The 23,635-nt window shown below is 35.4% G+C and overlaps 2 protein-coding genes across 2 annotated transcripts; one reads left to right on the forward strand and one right to left on the reverse strand.

Annotated features, from left to right (window-relative positions):
* Positions 1 to 9,672: 9,672 nt before the first annotated feature.
* Positions 9,673 to 11,670, forward strand: LOC110898714 (AAA-ATPase At3g28580). Its single transcript, XM_022145546.2, has 2 exons — positions 9,673 to 10,528; positions 10,713 to 11,670. Exons 1-2 carry the CDS (start codon positions 9,821 to 9,823, stop codon positions 11,469 to 11,471), a joined length of 1,467 nt encoding a protein of 488 aa, XP_022001238.1. The 5' UTR covers positions 9,673 to 9,820; the 3' UTR covers positions 11,472 to 11,670.
* A 10,986-nt stretch (positions 11,671 to 22,656) lies between these two features.
* Positions 22,657 to 23,551, reverse strand: LOC110901334. Its single transcript, XM_022148167.1, has 2 exons — positions 23,220 to 23,551; positions 22,657 to 23,125 (listed from the first exon to the last, which is right to left on the reverse strand). Exons 1-2 carry the CDS (start codon positions 23,549 to 23,551, stop codon positions 22,657 to 22,659), a joined length of 801 nt encoding a protein of 266 aa, XP_022003859.1.
* Between the last annotated feature and the right edge of the window lie 84 nt (positions 23,552 to 23,635).

Consider the following 23,635-nt stretch of genomic DNA (forward strand, 5'->3'; position numbering starts at 1 on the left):
GTTAAAATCGAAATCCGAACATAGATTCGTGATCACCTCGTCAAGAGAATCATAAGGTATGTCAAATTAGCTTGTTTTGATTCAACCCGAATTCCTTGCATGTGATAGAAATCGAGTGTTGAGCTTGATTATATGTTGTAAATATGAAATTGGAAGTGATATAAGGTTTAGGGACAAACCCTAGGTGAATTCTTGTCAAAATCTTGCATGATGTTGTAAGGTACATAATCACCATAGTGAGAGATTAATAAGTTAGTGGAACTTGATAAACACTAAGATTAAGACTCTTGTTTTAGTGTAAACCGAATATATGAGATAATCTCTGAAATATTGATGTTGAAATATGTGTGTATTTGCTTAATTGAAGTCAATTTGGGTGATAATTTCAAGTCATGAACTTGGTTTTTATCATGTAGAAATCTGAACCGTTAGGTGTTTGATAAAATGCCTAAATGAGGGTTAAAATGTTAAAAGTTGGGTGAAAACGCAGATTTGACCATGTTAGAAAATAATGCGTTAAAGCTTAAGAAAGAGTTCTAAACTTGTTATGAATTGAACTCTTTAGGCAAGGAATCCGGAATGTCAAGCGGACACGCCGGAGGGGATACGCGTGGAAAAGGCGTGCTTTGAAGGTACGTGACTGTAGTCTCGTTAAATTATGCATAAATGTTTGGGTTTACTGTATAAATGAAGTCGCAGTGTAATAGATGCGGTTGATGTGTCTTTAAAGTGGCGAAGTTCACTCGGCCATCAAACGGGTCAAAATAAAGATTTGGAATTGGGTTTGACTTGTTAATAAAGTGATGGTTTTCACTAGATAGTCAAACGGGTCGAATCAATGCCATAAAAAGAATCATGAAAGTAGCGATTTGAAAGTCTCGTAAGTTGTTAAGTTTTGGATTGCACTATGCTTACGAATCTAGCTATCATACTTCAAGTTGTGAATCCGGGATATTGGATCAAATAACAAGAAGTATGTTGCAAAAGTCATTTAAAATGGAATGTTGAATTCCGAGGAAATGAGCTTTTAGTTCTAAGGAATTACAAAGCCATGAATGGCGCAAATGCACCAAGATGTACAAGGCCGGGGACTTGGGTAATTGCATCTAAAAGGTTTTAGAATGAGGAATTGGAGTTATGCACATATAGTTAACGGGTCAAATAATTTAAAACAAGGAATTTATAAACCGTTTATTCATAATTCGGTTTTATAATATGAAATTTATATGGTTGGCTCCGTAATTTTATTACGGACTCATAGGAAAAAGAATCACTTAAAACGGATAATCGAGTAAAAAGTTATGATAGTTTAAAGTTGAATTTTGGGAAATTTCCGGAGCTGGGTAAAATGCAGATCCAGAAACTGGACCTGCTGGAAAACGTACTCCCCCGCGCCACGCGGGGGAGACACAGGAAACTGACGCGACACGCGGGGCACCCGCGCCACTCGACAAAGCACAAGGTTCCTGGCGCGACACGCGACAGGAGCGGTTCTGAAATTTTATTTTATTTTCCATGATTCGATGTTGGAACTTGTTTATATGTCCCATATTAATGTCAAAACTAACATTTTTAGTGATTTTGACCCTGGGTAAGGATGAGATCCTCCCGGACGGTGATCAAGCATGTTATCAAGAACCGAACACGCATTTTGAAGCTTCCGCGTCAACTTAACTTTGTCTAGAAAATGACTTTGATGTAAATGAATTGTTAACCATGTTTTGAATGTTTAAACTAGTCGGTAGTTGACTGGTAGGTGTTACTTTGCAACTTTTATTTTGTACTTATGTAGTTCAAGGTACTATATATATATATATATATAATTAAGAATCTTTCATTATATAACATTTGAAAATTTAAACGGGCGTTACACGGAAGCCGAGAAACAATCCACTATAATTTTGTAGTGTTTACAGAGTTTGGAGAAAAGAAAAGAAAAGAAAAAAATATATATACGAGAGAATTTTTGTATCTCTGATATGTATATGTATTTGTGTGTTACAGTACATTTTGAAGAGATTATTCAAAGCCTATTTATAGGCAAAAAAAAAAAAAAAAGAATGTGAACAATGGCTCATATTTCTTGCCTGACATTTGCACCAAAATTCATAGTTGAAGATTTCTTCACCTATCCTTTTTGACTAACAATATCATGCAAAGTCTACCATTCAATGTTGACTTCAAATTTGTAAGGCACACATATTTTCACAATCTCCACCTTGACTTCAAATGCAGCAAGTCATAGACTGATTTCTACATTATGCTTTACGATTAGTCAAAAATCCAACAACTCATCAAAAGTCCAAACTTCCATAAGAACCTGCAATCTCCATATAGGGAAAATTGTTTCCGAAAAGATAAAAATACTTCCTCCACCCCGAGCCTATCTGGCTCAGTTGCGATTAGAAATACCCATCAAGTCCAATAGTTTGAACTTGACTATTGGAAGACTCTTGGTGAATACATCAGTGGGATTATAATCTGTATCAATATTGTCTATGACACAATCACCTTTCTCAATGATATCACGCACAAAATTATAACAAATATCAATGTGCTTTGTTTGGTCATGAAACATTTGATCTTTACTCAAGAAGATAGCACTTTGATTGTCACAGAAAATTGTGGTAACTTTTATTCTATCATCGAGTTCTTTAAATAATCCCTTCAAGCAGATATCTTCCTTAACTACTTTTGTAATCACCATATATTCTGCCTCAGTAGAAGACAGTGCAACCGTAAACTGTAACTGTGCTTTCCAGCTAATAGCACAACCATGCAAAGTAAACACATACCCTGTAATTGATCTTCGTTTATCCAAATCTTTGCCATAATCTAAATCAACATATCCAAAAACCCCAGTGTTAGATTTACCATAGTGTCGACACACAGAAGACGTACCGCACAAATAACGAAAGATCCACTGTACTGCTTTCCAATGTTCTTTCCCCGGGTTCGCCATATATCTACTGACCGTGCTAACAGCATAATCCAACGCGTGCAAATCATAGCATATATGAAAGATCCAACAACACTAGAGTATGGCACACGTGCCATATAAGCCATATCAGTCTCAGTAGTAGGACTCAAAGCTGATGACAGCTTGAAATGAGCTGCAAAAGGTGTGTTGACAGGTTTTGCTTCATGCATATTGAAGCGTCTTAGGACTTTCTCAATATAGTTTTTCTGAGAAAGATGCAAGACCCTAGACTTCCTATCACGAACAATTTCCATACCTAAAATCTTTTTGGCAGCTCCTAAGTCCTTCATTTCAAAGTCAGCTTTCAACTGGTCTTTTAATTTCTGAATCTCCTTCATATCTTTTGTTGCGATCAACATGTCATCCACGTATAAAAGTAAGTAGATCATTGAACCATCGTCACAATTTTTGTTATACACGCAACTATCACAGGTGCACCTTTTGAATTCGTGACTGGTCATAAATGAATCAAACCTTTCATACCATTGTCTAGGAGACTGCTTGAGGCCATAAAGAGATTTATTTAATTTACACACGTAGTTCTCCTTGCCAGGAACTACAAAGCCTTCCGGCTTTTGCATAAAAATCTCTTCCTCAAGTTCACTATTTAAGAAAGTTGTAGTAACATCGAGTTGCTCTAACTCATAATCATTAGAAGCAACCAACCCCAACAATACACGAATGGAAGTATGTTTGACAACTGGGGAATAAACGTCAGTATAATCAATGCCAGGAATCTGACTGTAGCCTTTAGCTACTAACCGGGCTTTGTACCTTGGTTTCTCAGTTGGGTTGACAGGTTCTTTGAGCTTGTAGACCCACTTACATTTAACTGGCCTTTTTCTTTTCGGGATAGGAACTAAATCCCAAGTACCATTTCTATGCAAGGATTCCATCTCATTGTGCATAGCAATCATCCAATCACTTGATTCTTTAGACTTGATAGCCTCGTCATAATTCATAGGCTCGATTCCCGACTCAATGTCATTAGCAACAGTAAGAGCATAAGCAACAAGATCAGATTCAGCATACCTCTTTGGAGGAACAGTTGTCTTATTGGCCTATCTCTTGCAATGCTTAGAGTAGTAGCTTGTGGCTGTGAAGGTGTTGAATCCTCAACAACAACATGCTCATCTGGCGGGGAAGACTCTTGATGCTTAACTGTACTCTGATCAGTAGTAGGTGGAGTAGGAAGATCCACCTCCACTTGAGATTGCTTTTTTCTTGCTTCGAATGATGTGTCTGATATATCTGTACCTTTTGAAGAGTCTGCAACTGGTTGAATCATACTAGACTCATCAAAAGTAACATCTCTTGAGATAATAACTTTCTTCAGTTTAAAGCTCCATAACTTCTAACCTTTTACCCTCAGATTGTACCCAAGAAAAACGCATTTGATTGCTCTCAGTTCTAACTTCCCATTGTCAACACGTGCATACGCTGGACATCCAAAAGGTTTTAAACCTGTATAATCAGCGGGTTTTCCGGACCATAACTCAAACGGGGTTTTCTTTTCAATTTCTCGTGACGGTGATCGGTTGATAATATAGCAGGCAGTCGAAGCAGTCTCCGCCCAAAAAGACTTTGGCAGTTTGGAATTAGAAAGCATACACCAGACCATTTCCATAATGGTGCGATTCATCCTATCGGCTACACCATTTTGTTGAGGCGTATGGACCACCGTGCGGTATCGAGTTATGCCTTCCTTTCGGCAATAGGCATTAAACTCTTCTGAGCAAAACTTAAGTCCAATATCTATGCCAAGATACTTTACCACCAATCCTGACTGCTTTTCAACCTGAACTTTCCAGTTTCTGGAGGTAGAAAAAACGTCTCGCTTGTGTTTTAAGAAGAAAGACCACACCTTCCTGGAGAAATCATCAATGATAGTGAGTATATAATTAGTTCCACCTTTCGAAGCAACTCGAGCCGGTCCCCATAAATCCGAGTGAACATAGTCAAGTAGTCCTTTCATTGTATGAATGCCACTTAGAAATCTCACCAGTTTTGCCTTGCCATACACACAGTCTTCTCAGAACTCTAAGTCAACTACTTTTTGTTCACCAAGTAATCCTCTTCGACTTAATTCGGACATGCCTTGAAAACTCATGTGGCCGAGTCGAAGATGCCAAAGACGGGACTGATCTTTGTCAGAAAGAGACTTTAAAACAACAACAACATCACTTGAAATTGTTTGCCCGTCTAGAAAGTAGAGATCTGAGGTTTTTCGTTTGGCTCTCAGTTTTTCAGAACCATCTTTGATTACCCTGAGAACTCCACCTTTACCAGCAAAATCATATCCTTTTTTATCAAATGAGCTGAGAGATAACAAGTTTCTTCTGAGGCCAGGAACATATTAACACTCCCAATTGTTCGGATAACTCCGTCAAACATACGGATTCTGACTGAGCGATGTCCAACAACTGGACATGTAGAATTGTTGCCCATTAAGACATAACCCTGGTTAACCTTTTCAAATGTATAAAACCAACTTCTATTGTGACACATATGAAAAGTACAACCAGAATCAAGTATCCATTCATCAGTGGAATCCAGTTTATCTGAATAAACTGTCAGGAGTTCTCCAAACAACAAGCCTCTTCTACATCAACTTCACCCGAAGTGCTAGCTTGTTTACCATTGGCTGCGGCTTTCTCTTTATTCTTCAACTTGAAACATTCATCAATTGTATGTCCCTTCTTATGACAGTAATTGCAAAACTTTTGCTTGCCTTTAGACTTGGATCTCGTTCTGTTGGAAGATTGAGGGTTTTTACCCCTATCTATTGTTCTTCCTCTGGCATTTAAACCTTGGGCCTTCTCATCACCGGTACCACCACCAGTAATATGCTTCGTCTTTTCTTTTCTTTTGAATCCAAAGCTGTATAAACTTCATCTAAGACAAGAGTGTCGCGGCTATAGATGATAGTATCGCGAAAATGGCTGTAGGATTCGGGCAATGATGACAGCAAAAATAAAACCAAGTCTTTATCTTCATACTGAACATCCATATTCTCTAAGTTATTAACTAACTATTTGAATGTGGAAATATGTTCAGCTAAAGAACCACCTTCAATCATTCTGAGATTGAACAACCATTGCTTTAGATGCAACTTGTTTGGTAAGCTCTTAGTCATCAATAATTGCTCCAACTTTAGCCATAAAGAAGCCGCTGAAGTTTCTTTCAAAACATCTTGCAAAACATCGTTTGACAAGTGCAAACGAATATGGGATAGAGCCTTTAGATCTTTCATCTCCTTTTCTTCTTCAGTCTATGACGCGGGCATCTTTTCGAAACCCAAAAGCGCCTTATGTAAATCTATCTGAATTAGAACATCTCTCATCTTTACTTGCCATAAAGGAAACCTGGTGTTTCGATCTAACAACGGAATATTGAATTTCATTGTAGACATGATTTATCACTTGATAAATTAATTCCGATAAACTAATATTAAAACGAAGCTCTGATACCAATTGTTGTAAACATGTGTGTAATACACGCCCCAAGAATTGAGCAAGTTTTAATAATATTAGTTCGATGCGGAACGAAATTAATATATCAAGCGTAATCAAGCACTGCGTAATTCTAAAGGTAGAAAATAAAATAAGAGTGACACGAGGATTTACGTGGAAAACCCAAATCAGGAAAAACCACGGGTGGTGGAAGCCGAGAAACAATCCACTATAATTTTGCAGTGTTTACAGAGTTTGGAGAAAAGAAAAGAAAAAATATATATACGAGAGAATTTTTGTATCTCTGATATGTATATGTATTTGTGTGTTATAGTACATTTTGAAGAGATCATTCAAAGCCTATTTATAGGCAAAAAAAAAATGTGAATAATGGCTCATATTTTGCCTGACATTTGCACCAAAATTCATAGTTGAAGACTTTTTTACCTATCCTTTTTTGACTAACAATATCATGCAAAGTCTACCATTCAATATTGACTTCAAATTTGTAAGCGACACATATTTTCACATGTAGGAACTTTCGCAGAACCTTAACTTGGATCCTACACGGTTGACCCTTTTGCTTGACCGGTTGACTCCTCTCTATATAAAGAAATCTATTACATGTATTTTTCGAACTCAACAAAGTTCAAATATAACATTCTACATGCTACAATTCTTGTTGGAGTCTAGTATTGTAACACCCAACCAAAATAAGGTTGAATTGTAACTTATAAAACCATTTTTTTGGTGGTGTCAAATTCAATTTTTGGTGGTGTTTTAGAATACAAAGCATCAAATAACAAGATTACCACACTAATAAATAAACACATCACCAAAAAAATAGATTACAAAGCACCATTAAATTTAGAAGTTATACATCACCATTAAATTGATTTTTTAAGGGTGAAGTTGTTAATAGCACCATTAAATTGATTTTTTGAGGGTGAAGTTAATAGTACCAACAAAGTGAACCAATCAAAACATTTTGTTAGGCATTACATGGATCATAATCCGACGGTTTTCAATTGCTCTCATCCTATTCAAGCAATAGATCAAATTAAGCCTCCAAAAACACAACCTTTATATCCACATATATACAAACACAATGTTAAAATCAAAATCTTTTTTAGAGAGAGAAAAATGTTAAAGAGGAGCAAAGCATCACCAGAAAGTTTTCTGGAACGGCTTCCACAGTATCAAGAAACCGGAGATGTGGCATAAAGCGTATCAATGGCCTTATCTACGAAGAGGCACGAGATTTTTGAAGATCTTTCTTGATGATTTTATGCGTGACGCCATCAAATACGCCGAAAATACTCGGAGGAAAACTATTACGGCGATGGACGTCATTTATGCTTTAAAGTGTCAAGGATGTGCAATTATATACTATGTTGATTTGGTTTGATTGTATGTGTTTAAATTGTTATTTTAGGAATTACTTTTTAGAAATCATGTTTGTATCTCATTCTTTGTAGCTTCCCATGAACATGTAATTTTATTTCATTATGCTTGTAGATTTTATACATTTGTTGTTTGCATTGTTTTTTTGTCTTATTTGCCTTTGTATTAGATCTTGGATGTTTTATAAATAAAATAAAACTAAAAAACATTTGTTCAAATAATGTTTTTACTGACCAGTTCATAATAGAAAATCCATCGCCATATTCTAGTAGTGGATTAAATGGTGGTAAATGCATATTGACACGTGTTAAAGACTTATGGTTTCAATCATTGATTTTTTAGTGGTGTGTTTAGAGATTTAATGGTGGATTAATTTGGTTTCTATCATTGATTTTTTGATGGTGTTTAGAGATTTAATGATGGACTGATTTGATTTCTATTATTGATTTTTTGGTGGTGTGTTTAGAGATTTAATGGTGCTCTTATTGAGCACCAATAAATCCCATTATTTGGTGGTATATTTGTTGGTGCTCTCTCCAAAAGCTCTCAAAAAGGCATAAGTCTAGCACCAAAAAACTGTTTTTGTACTAGTGTAAGTGTCATAAGTTCGGGAAGAAGATGACGATGGGGGATCATATGACTCAATTGGGGTCTGTGATGGCTGGTGCTATGTTCATTTGGGCTATATTCAAATCCAGACCGAAGCCACCTATATCAAAGAAACATCAACCCTATTCCTATTCATTTCCATCATGACACTCCTAAACATTTCAACTACCTGGGTTGTCTTACCTGACTGTACCGAACCAATACGAACTGAACAATATTGATACCAATATTCATTTTTTCGGTTCGGTGATATTAATTTTATCAATGAATTTGACTTTTCTTTAATAACTTACATTCGTTAACTTTTCTTAAGAATCTAAATACACGATTATGTTCTTTTTTTAAATCAAAACTCCGATATAAATTTTATTGATAACAAAGTTATATATTCAACATAAAGTAGCTTTTACTGAACTGAACCACTATTGGACGAACAACATTGGTACCGGTATTCATTTTTACTGTTTTATAGTTTGATACAAGTCGTTTCGGTATTTTCTGGTAATTTTACACGACATGTAATGTACTGCCATAACTGACATGTTGTTTGGGTTGTGTTTCTACTCATTTTCAGTTTCTGAATTTCGGTATCAGTTCAAAAAAATTTTAGTTAACATTCCCATAGAAATTTTGTTGAAACGAAGTTTTACCCAAAATAAATTATATTTTAGTATCATTAGCTATATCGAGAGTAACGGTACATCATACAGATACCATACAATACCGTAACGAACTAAATCGATACAGATAGAACAACATCAATACCGGTATTAATATTTATTTTTGTGATTTTTGATCGATTTAAACTTCTTGTCTATTTTCTTTTAAGAGACAACTTTTATTATATTAAACCCAATACACTTATAAATAAACTTTTTATATATACTAAATATATGTTACTGTATCACAAAGAAAAATTTCCCCAAGTTTAGTGACATTTTGTGAGATTTTTTTTATCTAGTTTAATTTCTTTTAAATAAGATTGCAGAAGAAATGGGTTAATTATTTAAATGTTAGTAAATAAAATTTATTTCTTGATTTCCTTGATGTTTCTTAGTTCACACATAAGCTTCACGTGTAGACACAGACGTACGCGTATGGCGTACCAACCGCATTTATGTCGGACGACCAAATGTAGGAACTTTCGCAGAACCTTAACTTGGGTCCTACACGGCTGACCCTTTTGCTTGACCGGTTGACTCCTCTCTATATAAAGAAATCTATTACATGTATTTTTCGAACTCAACAAAGTTCAAATATAACATTCTACAAGCCACAAATCTTGTTAGAGTCTAGTATTGTAACACCCAACCAAAATAAGGTTGAAGTGTAACTTATAAAGGTCTTTTTATAAGTACATAAGTTCGGGAAGAAGATGACTGTGGGGGATCATATGACTCAGTTGGGGTCTGTGATGGCTAGTGCTATGTTCATTTGGGCTATATTCAAGCAATGGTTTCCAGAAGATCTTGGTAACCACATAGAAAAATACTTCCAAAGACTTGTAACCTATTTCTACCCTTATATCACCATCACTTTCCATGAATACCAAGGTGACGAGTTCGAGCGAAGCCAGGCCTACATGGCCATCGAACGCTACCTCAGCACCAACTCATCCAACTGCGCTAAACGGCTCAAGGCCAACGTGATCAAGGACTGCAAATCTGTTGTTCTAAGCATGGACGACTATGAAGAGGTCATAGATGAGTTCAAAGGCATCAAGATGTGGTGGACATCGACCAAAAGCATCCCTCAACAACGGGCCATCTTTTCGTATCATGCGGATGATGAGAAGCGTTATTATAAGCTAACTTCGCATCGAAAGCACCGGGATATTGTTGTTGGAGATTATGTTCAGCATGTGCTTGATGAAGGTAACGCCATTGCTACAAAAACTAGACAACGTAAGCTTTATACCAATAGCAAAAGTGAGAATTGGTATGGGAACAAGAGGACCATGTGGAGTCACATCATGTTCGAGCACCCGTCTACCTTTGATACGCTTGCGATGGATCCGAACAAGAAGAAGGAGATTTTGAACGATCTGTTGACGTTCAGCAAGTCAAAAGACTACTATAAGAAGGTGTGTTAGCCAAGTTTATTATCTACTATAGTTATTATTATTTTACCTAATAGTTATGTTTAAGTACATATATTTATATATGTTAGCTTTATCATTATCTTTACATTATTTATAGATCAGTTATTCAGTACACAAAATATTATTCACCAGTATCGTTTCGTTTTGTGTTCTTAATTCTTTCAAGGTGGGCAAGTCGTGGAAACGAGGATATCTTCTTTATGGTCCACCAGGAACCGGGAAGTCTAGCATGATCGCGGCCATGGCTAACCTTCTTGATTACGATATCTATGATCTTGAACTAACTTCAGTGAATGATAACACGGATTTGAGGAAGCTGCTCATCGACACATCAAGTAAGTCCATAATCGTGATCGAGGACATCGATTGTTCACTAGATCTCACGGGTCAGAGAAAGAAGAAAAAGGAAGATAAGAAACCGGATCAAAAGGACCCGATTCGCAAAAAGGAAAAGGATAAAAACAAAAAGAAAACTGAAGTGACTTTGTCTGGGCTTTTAAACTTCATTGATGGATTATGGTCAGCTTGTGGAAGTGAGAGATTGATCATATTCACCACGAATCATGTCGAAAAGCTTGATCCGGCTCTCATTCGAAGAGGAAGGATGGATAAACATATCGAGATGTCGTACTGTTGTTTTCAAACGTTTAAGGTTCTTGCAAAGAACTACTTGGATCTTGAATCACATGACTTGTTTGCAACCATCGACCGGATGTTGGGGGAGACGAAGATGACCCCGGCTGATGTTGCAGAATGTTTGATGCCAAAATCGGCTGAAGAAGATGCTGAGAGTTGCTTGAACGAGTTGATCAAGTCTCTAGAAAATGCAAAAGAAGAAGCAAGACTTAAAGTTGTGGAAAGTGAAGACAATGGTGGTCAAAAGGTACAAGAATGTGATGGATCAAGCGATTCAGAGGACGACTAACTGTTATTGGTGGGAGCTTTGAGTTTTTCGATCACAACGACTAGTTTAACGAATTTTCATCGGTATTATCATTTGATATTAACATGAAATGATGTTTTGTTACATGTTTATTGTTAGTATCTGTTGGTAACATTGATATATTGGGATTGAGTTCATCTTGTAATAGAGAATAAACGAACTAGTATTTATTTTCTTACCATTTTGTGTAAATTAAAAACAAATGTACTTTGTTGATTAACATAAAACCTATGTAGCACGGGAATATGTACGGGACTGGGATACGAGGACGATACGAGTACGAGTAACGGCAAAACTCAAAAATTCAACATAAACTCAAAAATTCAACATACAGGTATGGTAAAGGTACAACAAAAAAAATAAAAATAAAAATATATTAAATATCGATGATGTGTTTCTTGAGAAGACATATCGATGAAGATGTGTTTCTTTTCATGAAAATTCAACCTCGAAACTAAAACTATCCTAGCCATTTGTTCATAAAGACGCACGCCCGAGACAAACAAAAGGTGCACTATTAGAAATCAATAAACACACACACACACACACACACACACACACATATATATATATATATATATATATATATATATATATATATATATATATATATATATATATATATATATATATATATATATATATATATATATAGGTATGCGATCAGGAGAAAACGCCCAAAAGTGTGAGAACGGTGAGAACGCATCCTGGCCCAACACGTGGCGTGGGATATGATCAGGGCGTGAGGGGTTTTTTTGTCTTTTCAATCTTCTTTTATTTTCCCAACACGCTATAACATTTTTTGCGTCTAAGATTATTTTGGCGTTAATTGTATTCATTAAATATTTGATGTTGAATTAATTGTTTTTGTGTCACATAGATAATTGTTTTTGGCGTTATAGCGTTTTCTTGTCAATTTTTTGACGATTTGTGGCATTGTATAATAATTCACTACGAGTCATTAATATTTTTTCATAAGATTACAATAAGACCAAATGTTTTTTATGGCGTTTAGTCAATTTTATTGGCGTTTAATACATTGACAGGGTGCTTTGCAAGCACCCGTTCTCACAGTTTTCATTCTACTAGCGTTTTGGTGTTTGTAGTTTTTGCCGTTTTATATAATAATGTATTTTATTTGTAGAGAATTAGATAACAAAACAACAGATAATTTGATAACAAAACAATATAAAATGAAAAAGAAAAAAAATTAAAAATGGTAATCTAATTTCTCATCTGAATCTTCACTGTCATCAGCCTCTTCTTCTTGAATTTGTTTTGGCGTTTTGAACCTTTGAATACCTTAGCTAGATGTCAACTTTCCTACATAAACGCCGTCTTTTTTATACGAAGCTTGTTAGTGGCATCATGTGTTTTGGTGTGATATTCTCGTTTGGTGGCATGTCATTAAAGATCAACTCTTGCTTGAATGCTATTTATAATAATGGAGTCCAAAATAGTATTTTACACTTGTGTTGATCCCTTCATGCCATGCATATATTCATCAAGAACAAAGCTCACATGATGACATATCAATGTTATCAGTCTCTTTTTCTTGAATATTTGTCCATCACATTTAGCTTCTTCAACTCCGTTTAAGGTCATACTCCAATTAATCTCAGACAATCCAAGCCGGTGGGATTTGTATTTTTCGTCATCCTGTTCACCTTTGACATTTTCTTTTAGATAGCATATAACATCTTAATCTACTTGAGATATTGTCACACCCCGATATTTTCACATATTACCGGTGGGCCCGGCGGGGAGTATCATGACGTAGTTGATATCATCATAGTCAAATATACACAATTTATTGCACAACGGAAGTCTTGATAGAAAATACTATTACAAACCGAAATGTAAAGTACGAATAAAATATTACACAGACGGTTGTAAGAGGATCCACAGGCGGATCTAAAACATAATACAAAATATTGTTCAACAGACTTTAAGCATTAAGAACTTGCAAGATTCTTTAACTAATGCCCAGAGCTCCGCCAATTATGTATAGTACCTTTCACTTAGTCTTTTTGAAAAATACGTCAGTTTACACTGGTAAATACAATTAACCGACTCTTTTGAAAGCATTTATGAAAAATTGATTTAAATGCACAAGGCACAAATATTTTATAACTTGGGACAATATTATTAAAAATAATCTTGTATCAGATTTACATGTTTGTCCAACATTTAGGGCCGGTATAAAATAAACCGAACAAGATTAAACAACACACTACAAATATAAACCCACGGCGGGTCACCCCAGCAAATGAGTATATCTTTTACATACGCAACCGACAGGTGTATGCCTACACCTCGTGAATAAGTTGTGGCCATTTACGATTTTTAAACGAGCCGAGGATATCCAGGACACGGTTGTTAACTCCCAATGTTATTTGTTATCAAGCAACACTGATTAAAGCGGGATTATGCAATTTAACCATATTCGATTAAAATGTTTCTACACCCGACCAAGCGGTAATATTTTACCGTATCCCAAGCCCGTATAAGGGAAAATAAGTTAAAAGTATTTACCTGAGCTTAAAATGCAAATTTTGTATACTCAGTCGTATAGTCTACTCAAACAAGTGCAAATAACTCCTGCCGGGGCTCTTAATCTAGAACGAAGGTTTTATTAACCTATTAGATTCCTAACGGGTCTTATTTAAGTTGTAAACTTAGACCGGTTAGTTTAGAGAAAGGCTTACGGTACGAAACGCAAGATTAAGCAATGACCGGATTGGAATGTAATTTAGACCCAACAAGTATGGAGGCTTGTATAAAATGGGTAAACTAAACACACTATGGATTTTGAAGTAAAAATGATAAGGTTTGACCCGTTTCGGCTAATTTACGCAAACTAGTTACATAAAACGTACCGAACGCGTATATGCATAACGGGTAGTCAGATGAGTCATGTACAAGTTCCATAAGTTATTATGCTTCAAATATGTTATGACATCAGTAGGATATCATTAATTATGCCCAAAAAGATTTTAAAACCAATTTAAGTACTGTAAGGGTATTTTGGTCATTTTAAAGTTTATAAAAGAGGTTTAATAGTAAACTGAGGTTCTGGTCCAAAACCTTCTGTAAAAACATTTATTTTATGATATTAAATCAGTAAGATATCATACATATGTGTGGTTTACCATTTATGACCAAACTATGCACCGTAGGGGCATTTTGGTCATTTCACATATGCTTTTAAGGACAAAATTGGAAGTCTGAGTTCATGACTTATACCTACTGTAAAATTATTAAAATTTATTTATAAATTCAGTAGGTAACAAGTCTTGGGTGCTAAATATGGTTTTAAATCATACTATGCACCTAATTACTGTAAAAGTCGACAATTGACGATATATGCAATGTTTATGAAATTCTGAGATTTTTATCAGCCTTAAATGCTTAAAATATTTTATTTTTCATATAAAATCAGTAGGAAAAGGTTTGGCATGTTAATCATATGTAAATCTCATTTTTTAACAAAAAGGGCATTATCGTCATTTATCGAATTATACAAGAACTCAATGATATGATCAGTTTATAATCTGACCCAATATTCCAAAAATCCCTAAAAATAATATCATAACAGTAGGTAATGAGTTTGGTGCCAAAATTTGGGTTTAAATATGATTTATGCTTAAAAGCGTAGTTTAATTAATAAAAAGTTCAATTTTACGATATCTTGCATAACTATAGTTTGAGACCAGAAAATGATGTCAAATTAATTTGACATGCTTATATATCAGTAACATAGCTATTTGTAAACTCATATATCCAAAAATCTCATTTTTTTTCATTATAAGGGCATAATAGTCAAATTTAAGCAATTAACGGAAACATGTAAATGAACTCTGATTACTAAGGGACCATGTAGTATAACCTCAGAGGATTATACTAACATATAATATGGTCACAAAGGAACCTTAAGGCATAAAGATACTAAGCTAGTTCGGGTCAGAACTGAAAGTAAAAGCAAAAGTCAACTTTTGCGACTTTTGGTTGCGAACCGAGCCTAAACTCATAATTGTCGGGTTAAACATGTCTAAACATGTTCTTATAATATTTACCAAGTTATTAAAGTGATAAAACGTATTCTATAGCTTCTACATTATCAGATATGAATTTTTATTAAAAACTGATTCGTTTGACTTTTCTGTTCATTACTTTGACCCGACAATTGACTAAGTAAACGTGATAATTAGGAGGTGCCCTTTTGAGGGATTAACACCTACTTAATTACCAACACATAGCCACATTTGATTAGAACCATGGCTGGACCGTTAATGATTAAATTAAAAGTCAAAGCAGAATTACGCTAACTTTGACTTTCGGTCCTTATTCTCATAAAAACTGAACTACAGGAGCTAAGAACACTTACAAGGGTCCTTAGCACGAAAGTTTGAACTTAGAGAGCTTCTTTTAAGATCAGGATGCTCTAGAGAATGCTCCAAAAGCTTGAGCAAGTGATGAGAGTGAAATATTTGAAAGGAGCAAGTATTGTGGTTGCCTCAATTGCTCTATCTATAGTGTATGAGAGCATCTTCAGATCATCACAGCTGTTAATTGATGTTTTCTGATGAGTACATGTGTCCTTAGTGGTTTTAGAAACCATCAAACTCCATAGAATTCGAATTTATGTGAGTATGGAGCTTGGATTGGAGAAGAATACATGCAAACCTGCACCTGTGCAGATCATTCTGTTGACATTAGGCCGTCGCGTCGCGCGACGGCAAACAAGGCTCGAGGTCTCGCAGCGCGACCCTATAAGGGACCAGATTTTCAAGTTTCAAACATGGCAGAATTGGTCCTTGTACCTTTTTAAGCATAACAACTTTCTTTTTAGGCACAATTAACCCCTCTAGTTAGTATATGGATGATCTTGAGGATATAATCAAACACCGTTAGGTCCGGTTTCATTAAACGATCACCGAAAAACACTAGTTTCACCTTGTTGACGCTTTTTAATCCCTTATTTAAGAAAGTTAGCGTAATCAACACATAATGATATCGAAACCTCGTGAATTCATTGATACTTATTCTTGAAAGTATAATTATACATTAAAAAGCCTCGAGATCGTTAAAAGGTCACTCAGCCGTAAAAATTAACCTGTTGACACGTTTAACCCCTTTGTCTTGTAAACTTTAAATTCTTTCACAAACGGCTTCATACGTTCCATAATTTATTCGTTTAAGAATACCAACATCGTGAAAGGTTAATGAAAAGCATAGTTTTCACATGTTGACACTTTTGGCCCTTCCACACACATCTTTTCTTTGTTTGTCAACTTTAGTCCCTCATAAACAATTCATTACACATTTAGGGTTTATGACACGTGTCATTACTATATTGGACATGATTTTGCGAGGTATTACAGATATTTCACTTCCTAAATTCATCATTTGAAACTGAAAGTCTTTCTTTTGTTACGGTTACAAAGAAAGGTTGTGCATTCTCTCTCAAAGGTAGGCACTTGCATGAGGAATATTTAGATATCTAGAGCAGCAATATAAAAAAATTAGTATCATTATAATATGCAAAAAGAAAGACTATTTAGAGATCTAGAGCAACAATATAAAAAAATTAGTATCATTATAATATGCAAAAAGAAAGACTATTTAGAGTTCTAGAGCAGCAATATAAAAAAAAGTTAGTATCATTATAATATGCAAAAAGAAAGACTATTTAGAGATCCTATGCCAACTAAGATGATCACAGAGAAAAACATTTTGTCATCTTCTATATCATTCCTTAATTTTCACAAGAATAAAAGAATACAACAGCTTAAAGAGTTGACTAAAAGAGTCTACTTGTTTTATCTACATCAATAATTGAATTTTGTTATGAATATTATATAAAGTTTACCATGTAAATTAGTATTTACTTCTAGATCTACTAAACAAGTAGATGAACTCTTTGTCAAACTTATGGATAATGTATCGTACTACTTGTCCATAAAATAGTTAACCTTGCCTACCAAATAGTTATTTTTTTGTAGTATAAATACTAGCTTAAGGTAGAAGAGAAAATGCATCTCATGTATACACTTTCATAAGTTATACAATTCTCTACTTCTTACTCTTATAATTTTTCTAAAGTTCTTAAAGTTTCAGCACTAATCTTGTGTTAATTCTTGTTATATTATAACACGTTATATTCTAAGCAAGAAAGACCTTAAGGACAAGGATATCCATCATAAGCAATGTAAGCATTTCATTAACTTTATAATTTACTTTGAAAACAAAAACTAAGTACAAAATAACATTTTATTATACATATTTCATAACTACAGAACTACTAACAATCTAATATTTAATTATGCATTTAACTTTTACTTTTATCGCAACTAACTTTTATTTATACACACACGCTCACATTTCATATAGAGTTTACATTTATTTATGTATACCAACATTTTTATTCTTATTATTATGCATCCTAATTTTATATCTTATAAAATAACATTTCTTTAATACATAATTTATTATAAAACAAATAATTTTGTAGAGTAATTTTGAATTATATGTTGTTTGATAAACTTGCAGAGTAATTTTGATACACTTGTAGAGTAATTTTGATAATTACCATACAAGATCAAAATTACTATATAAGATCATTTTTAGAGTAATTTTGATAATTACCCTACGAGCAAATAATTACAAAAATGTCACCACGTTTTTTGGCTTTTTCATGCCTTTCGTATGTTTGTACGATAATGCACTTTATACATGAACTTAACCATATTTATGTTAACGAGAAAGACAATTCGTTCATTTTATTTTATATGGCCGAATTGTCCTTCTAGTTCACAGAATTACATATAAAATGACTGAATTACGCTTCTCGTTAACAAAAAAAATAGATGAAGTTAACCCATGGACTAAAATGGCAACGGTAAAACCTTTTTGGAGATGAAAAATAATGAAATATTTGGACTAAACTAGCAAAATGACTCAAACCACGAAGACTAAAATGACATTTAACTCTTTTATATATAATAAATATACGTTACTGTATCACAAAGAAAAATTTCCCCATGTTTAATGACATTTTGTGAGGGTTTTTTTTTATCTAGTTTAATTCCCTTTGAGTAAATTACAAAAATCGTCCTTTATGTATGTCACTTATTTCAAACTGTGTCCTTTGTCTTCAGTAATTACAGACAAAGTACTCGATGTTTACAAACTCTTGCAAATTATGTCCTTTAGCCTTAACTCAGTTAGTTTTTATGGTTAAATCTGACCAAGTGAAACCTACATGAGGTTATTTTGGTCATTTTACCCTATTTCTCTATTTCTCACCAATGGCCTTCTTCTTCCTCAGCTGCTTTTGGATCTCTAATGGCTTCCCAAACCCTAATACTCCAAAACCCTACCTACCTCACCCCCACCAGACCCTCAATCATCTCTTTCGAACCGAAGATCCCACTTCTCTTCAAAACCCCTTCAATTTTCTCACACAAACCCTAACAAAACCCTAATTTCCGCCTCATCGTCTTCTTCATCATCATCACCGAAAATAACCCCAAATCCACCGTCGGAAACGCTACTTACCGACAATAACCCCAAAACCCCTTCAATTTTCTCGCACAAACCCTAACAAAACTACCGGCCAATACGCTCGATAATCCGTACTTTCACCATGTAATTAACCATCCTTTTCACTCCGATTACGTTCACAGTCCGTCCGCCGTGGCTACCACCTCTTGCCTCCACTCGCCGGTGGCAAAATCCGCGGTTGAAGCTATACCGTCGGTGAAGATCACGGCGGCGTTGCTTAAGATTGATCTGATTGTTATTTATGTGGTTTGTAAGGATCAGTTTGTGATTGATGATGAGACGAAAGAGCTTCCGTGTAAGCATATGCATCATCCTGATTGTATAATTTTGTGGCTTTCGCATCGTAATTCATGTCTGGTATGTCGGTTTTAGCTGCCAATTGATCCGGTGGACGGGGATTGAAAGTGAGGAGGAGGTCTAGGTCTAGGGTTTTGAGATTGGGGGATTTGGTAGATGATGAGGATGATGAGGAGTTGTTAGTGTTTTGTTGGTTAGGGTTTTGCAGGGGAGTAATTAGAGAAATATGATTAAATACCGTTATGTGGGGTCTACAAGGTCAAATATGACATAATTTGCAAGGGTTTGCAAACATTGAGTACGTTTTCTGTAATTACTGAAAACAAAGGACCCAATTTGCAATAAATAACATACATAAAGGACGATTTTTGTAATTTACTCATTTCTTTTAAATAAGATGGTAGAAGAAATGGGTTAATTATTTAAATGTTATTAAATAAAATTTATTTCTAGATCTCCATGATGTATCTTGGTTCACGCATAAGCTTCACGTGTAGACATAGACGCACATGTTGAAGGGCATTGGTTCATGTGTAGACAGCGTACCAGCCGCATTTATGTCGACCAAATGTAGGAACTTTCGCAGAACCTTAACTTGGATCCACGGAGGGCCTAAAAAAGTAAGGGCTCAAACTTTTTTAAAAAGTCTTTATATATAATGTGTATTGTTATTGTACTAGAAAAGAAACCCGCGCTACGCTGCGGAAAAGCAGTCGCTATCAAGTTGTTCCGTCAAGGTACCAATCGGTATAGAAAGTGGGGCGCATGCAATCAAATGAGTTGTTTCACGTAATATGACACTATCAGCTGTTGAAAGTAATAAGCATTATCAGGGTATTTACAGTGGAAACCCAAAAAAAAGTGACGTTGTCTAAGACAACCACCTAAGATTGCTATTTTACAGTGGATACGCAAAAGAAGTTGCCTTGTGTCTACCACAACTATTTACAAAACAGTTGCTGCGTTTACAAAAGGTTGTACTTTATAATGTCGCTTCATCCAAAATGAGATCGTTGTTTCCTTTTATGGGGCGAGAGATTTTGGTGTCTTCTGTTGATGTTCATCTGTAGATAAATATTGTATTCAGTTTGAAATTAAAATTGATCATTAGAAATAGAAAAAATATAGTTAAAAATCAAAATTAATAAATTTTGATAAGCAAAATATATAGTCATATATGTAGGGTTATTTTTTCTGAACAACCAAATGTATTTAGTTTTTTTACAAATGGTTATTTTCCTTTACTTTTCTTCGATTTTATTCATTACTTCTGCGTCGAGAACATAAGCATTTATTTTGCAGGCCTCAAAGTTAAAGGGATGAATCTTATTTCTTGCTCTCTCTACGGCTCTACCCACAATATAACATTACAACCAACCGCCACCGCTACCAGGAAAGACCGACACAACCGAGCATGATCTCTGGTCAAGTAAAATCTTCGTATCCCCATCGTTCATTTGGGAGCAACAAAACCACCAGCACACCGCCTCTGACCCACTCACTCTCTCCCGACGTTCGTCCTCCACAAACTCAAATGAACATCGTCACCCATTTCTGCCGATTTAGGTCCTGCTATATATATAACGATAAAAAGATAGATGGTCATGGTTTAAACTAGATTGTCCCAGTTAGATTTTTTACTATAGCTGCAACCTATCTCATATTGGGGAGAAGTGTACCGCTCTCGATCAAACTAGAAATAGAATAAGAGAAGAAAGGCAGTGCAGTAAAAACACTTCCTGTTCGGTTCAATTTCTTTCGGATAATGAGTAAGAGAACGGAGCGAAAAAGCAAGGCCCAGAGGTGCTCAATGAGCCGGTAACCCTTCCTTCTCTTACTTGAAGAAGATCGAATCGGTCCAAGAAAAGTCATGCTGACTCTCTGGCTACGATTGCTTCTAAGATCAAAATAAAATGAATTGGTCAAGAGTCTACTTCCTTCTTTGATGTTGATTTGATAGAGATAGCAGAGGTCTTCGTAGCAAGGATCACATCCGATTACGATATTGATAGAGAGTTTTTGTGCCGGGTCCTGAAACTTATTTACCTAAAATCCGCATTACACCAGAAAAATCTATCTCTTACCGCGCATCAGCTTGAAAGCATGCGATATCCATTTTCTTACTATTCTAACCTCAATGGGCTCTGCTGAATCCCCATGTGTAATGGTGGAAATAGCTCTAGATGTCATGTCTGGCTTCCTGTTGTCAAATACGGTAACTGAGAAGTGCATTTGCATTGAGCAGAAATTCGTAAGGCATGCTTAATGTATGTGTAAGCACATTTGTAAAATGGACAACATATAATGTATGTTTATATATATGTATGTATGTGTGTGTGGGTGAGTGTGTATATATATAGATGGGGAAAGACGGTTCGTATATTTATATTTGTAATAGTCATTTTTATCATGGTATTCTACACACATATATGCAGTTGTAGCCCTATGTATACCTCACGTAAGTGTATATCGTGTAAAAAGGTAGAAAAAACGATATTTTTTGTTTGTGTAGGAGGATTCTCTTCCCGTGGTATTATGAGGACTTTTAAAGCGTGAGGGGAAGTTACACGTGAGAAAGCGACATATAGTTGACCATGGCTGAAAACTGGGTTAGGTAAATAAACGCCGAGTTTATGTAACGATTGACCTTGACTTTTATTTATAGTCATGGCATAGCAGATTTTTACTGGGAATTGCTTTCTTTTAAAAACAAAAGGTAAATTATTATCATTATGAACAAATGTTATGCTAGGTACGTAAACACAGTGGCCAGTAGCAGTTCCAGTTATAATTCGCGCCTCTATAACCTTTGGCAATAATCGGGTAACTAATAGTCTCATTCCGTTACAAAGACCTGCCATTTGATTAATGTTTCTTAGCAATATAACTGGGACGTTGACCTTTAGAATTTAAGAATGAGGTGGCAAGCCGGTAAAGGTCAAAGAGTTTAGGTACTCAAGCGGATAAAGAAGCTCTAGGTCACTTTTATCATTTGGATAAGGAACGATTGAATCGGAACTCAGGTAGGTTATAGTAGCGCCCTCAGACATTGTAAGAACAAAGTTGTTAATCTCGTCCGCAGTTTTATTTTTGGGGCAAATGATGGCTCTGTCGGAGAGGTTTGCAATTGTCGGATTTTTAAGCGTGTCATCATCATAAAAAACTTAATAAGAGCAGGTAGAGACTTTTCAGTGGAGGGTAGCAAAAATTGTGATAGGTTTTCAATATTTTTCACATCTGTTTCACCATCTGTAGCAGGTATGCCAAGTTTACCATCACCTAAATCAAGTAGCCAAGAAGAAAATCATGCGATATCATCTCGTTCTTGGTTAGTTAAGTTAGGACGATGCAAGCGCATATTTTCTGTCAATCTTAGGAGCTTGAAATGTACCCACAGGTTTGACTTAGGAAGAGATGAGTTAATAATCTCAGACTTTAAAGCCTTAGGCTTGATAGGAAGCGTTTGTCTAAAATCTCCGCCTAACAATACTGATTTTCCGCCAAAGGGCTTTGACTGATTGTCAAGTATATCTTTAAGGGTCTTATCAAGCGACTCGAAGCATCTACGATCATTCATGGGAGCCTCGTCCCAAATTATAAGAGAGGTTTCAGTTAGTAGCCTAGCAAGGTGAGTATTTTTTTTTACAAAGCAAATTGAGTCATCTGTTAAATTCAAAGGAATCTTGAATCTTGAATGTGCAGTTCTACCAGATGGTAATAGCAACGAAGCAATCCCGGAGGCGGCAACCGCTAAAACTATTTTTCCCGATGCTCTTAAAGCACAAATAAGGGTGGTCCATAGGTATGTTTTACCGGTATCTCCGTGTCCGTAGACAAAAAGAAGAAGCTGTTTTTTTTTCTTCAAACGATGTAATAACTAAATTGTAGACGCCTAACTGTTCTGCGTTGAGCGCATTTTTGAGAAGCTCATGGTCGGAGGCCAATTTTTGTAACTCATAATTCTTCTCTTCCATTAAAAGACGGTTTGTTATAACAGAAAGCAAGTCAGAACGTGGCATTGGTAGTCCGTAGGTACGAAGCGATGATGAGCTGGCATTAGAATTAAGAAGAATTTCAATTTCGAATAAGATGTATTGTTCCAGACCTGCTGCGCTGATGTTAGTAGCAGATAAACCCGTTGTACGTTCAAAAGTAAGTGAGACGTCGTCACTCATTGCATGCCAATGTTGTTGCCACATAGCTAACGGATTTGATATTTCGCAAAACAATAACATGTGCGTAAATAAGGATCTCAACTCTTTGGAAGTGGCCCAGGTAGATGC

The sequence above is a fragment of the Helianthus annuus genome, chromosome 13 (genome assembly GCF_002127325.2).
Source record: "Helianthus annuus cultivar XRQ/B chromosome 13, HanXRQr2.0-SUNRISE, whole genome shotgun sequence".
Classification (NCBI taxonomy): Eukaryota; Viridiplantae; Streptophyta; class Magnoliopsida; order Asterales; family Asteraceae; genus Helianthus; species Helianthus annuus.

Coding starts and splice junctions, on each gene's coding strand:
- LOC110901334 (XM_022148167.1), bottom strand. CDS start 23,551: ATGTGGCAACAACATTGGCATGCAATGAGTGACGACGTCTCACTTACT. Junction 23,126..23,219: donor TACAATTTAGTTATTACATC/GTTTGAAGAAAA, acceptor TTGTGCTTTAAG/AGCATCGGGAAAAATAGTTT.
- LOC110898714 (XM_022145546.2), top strand. CDS start 9,821: ATGACTGTGGGGGATCATATGACTCAGTTGGGGTCTGTGATGGCTAGT. Junction 10,529..10,712: donor CAAAAGACTACTATAAGAAG/GTGTGTTAGCCA, acceptor AATTCTTTCAAG/GTGGGCAAGTCGTGGAAACG.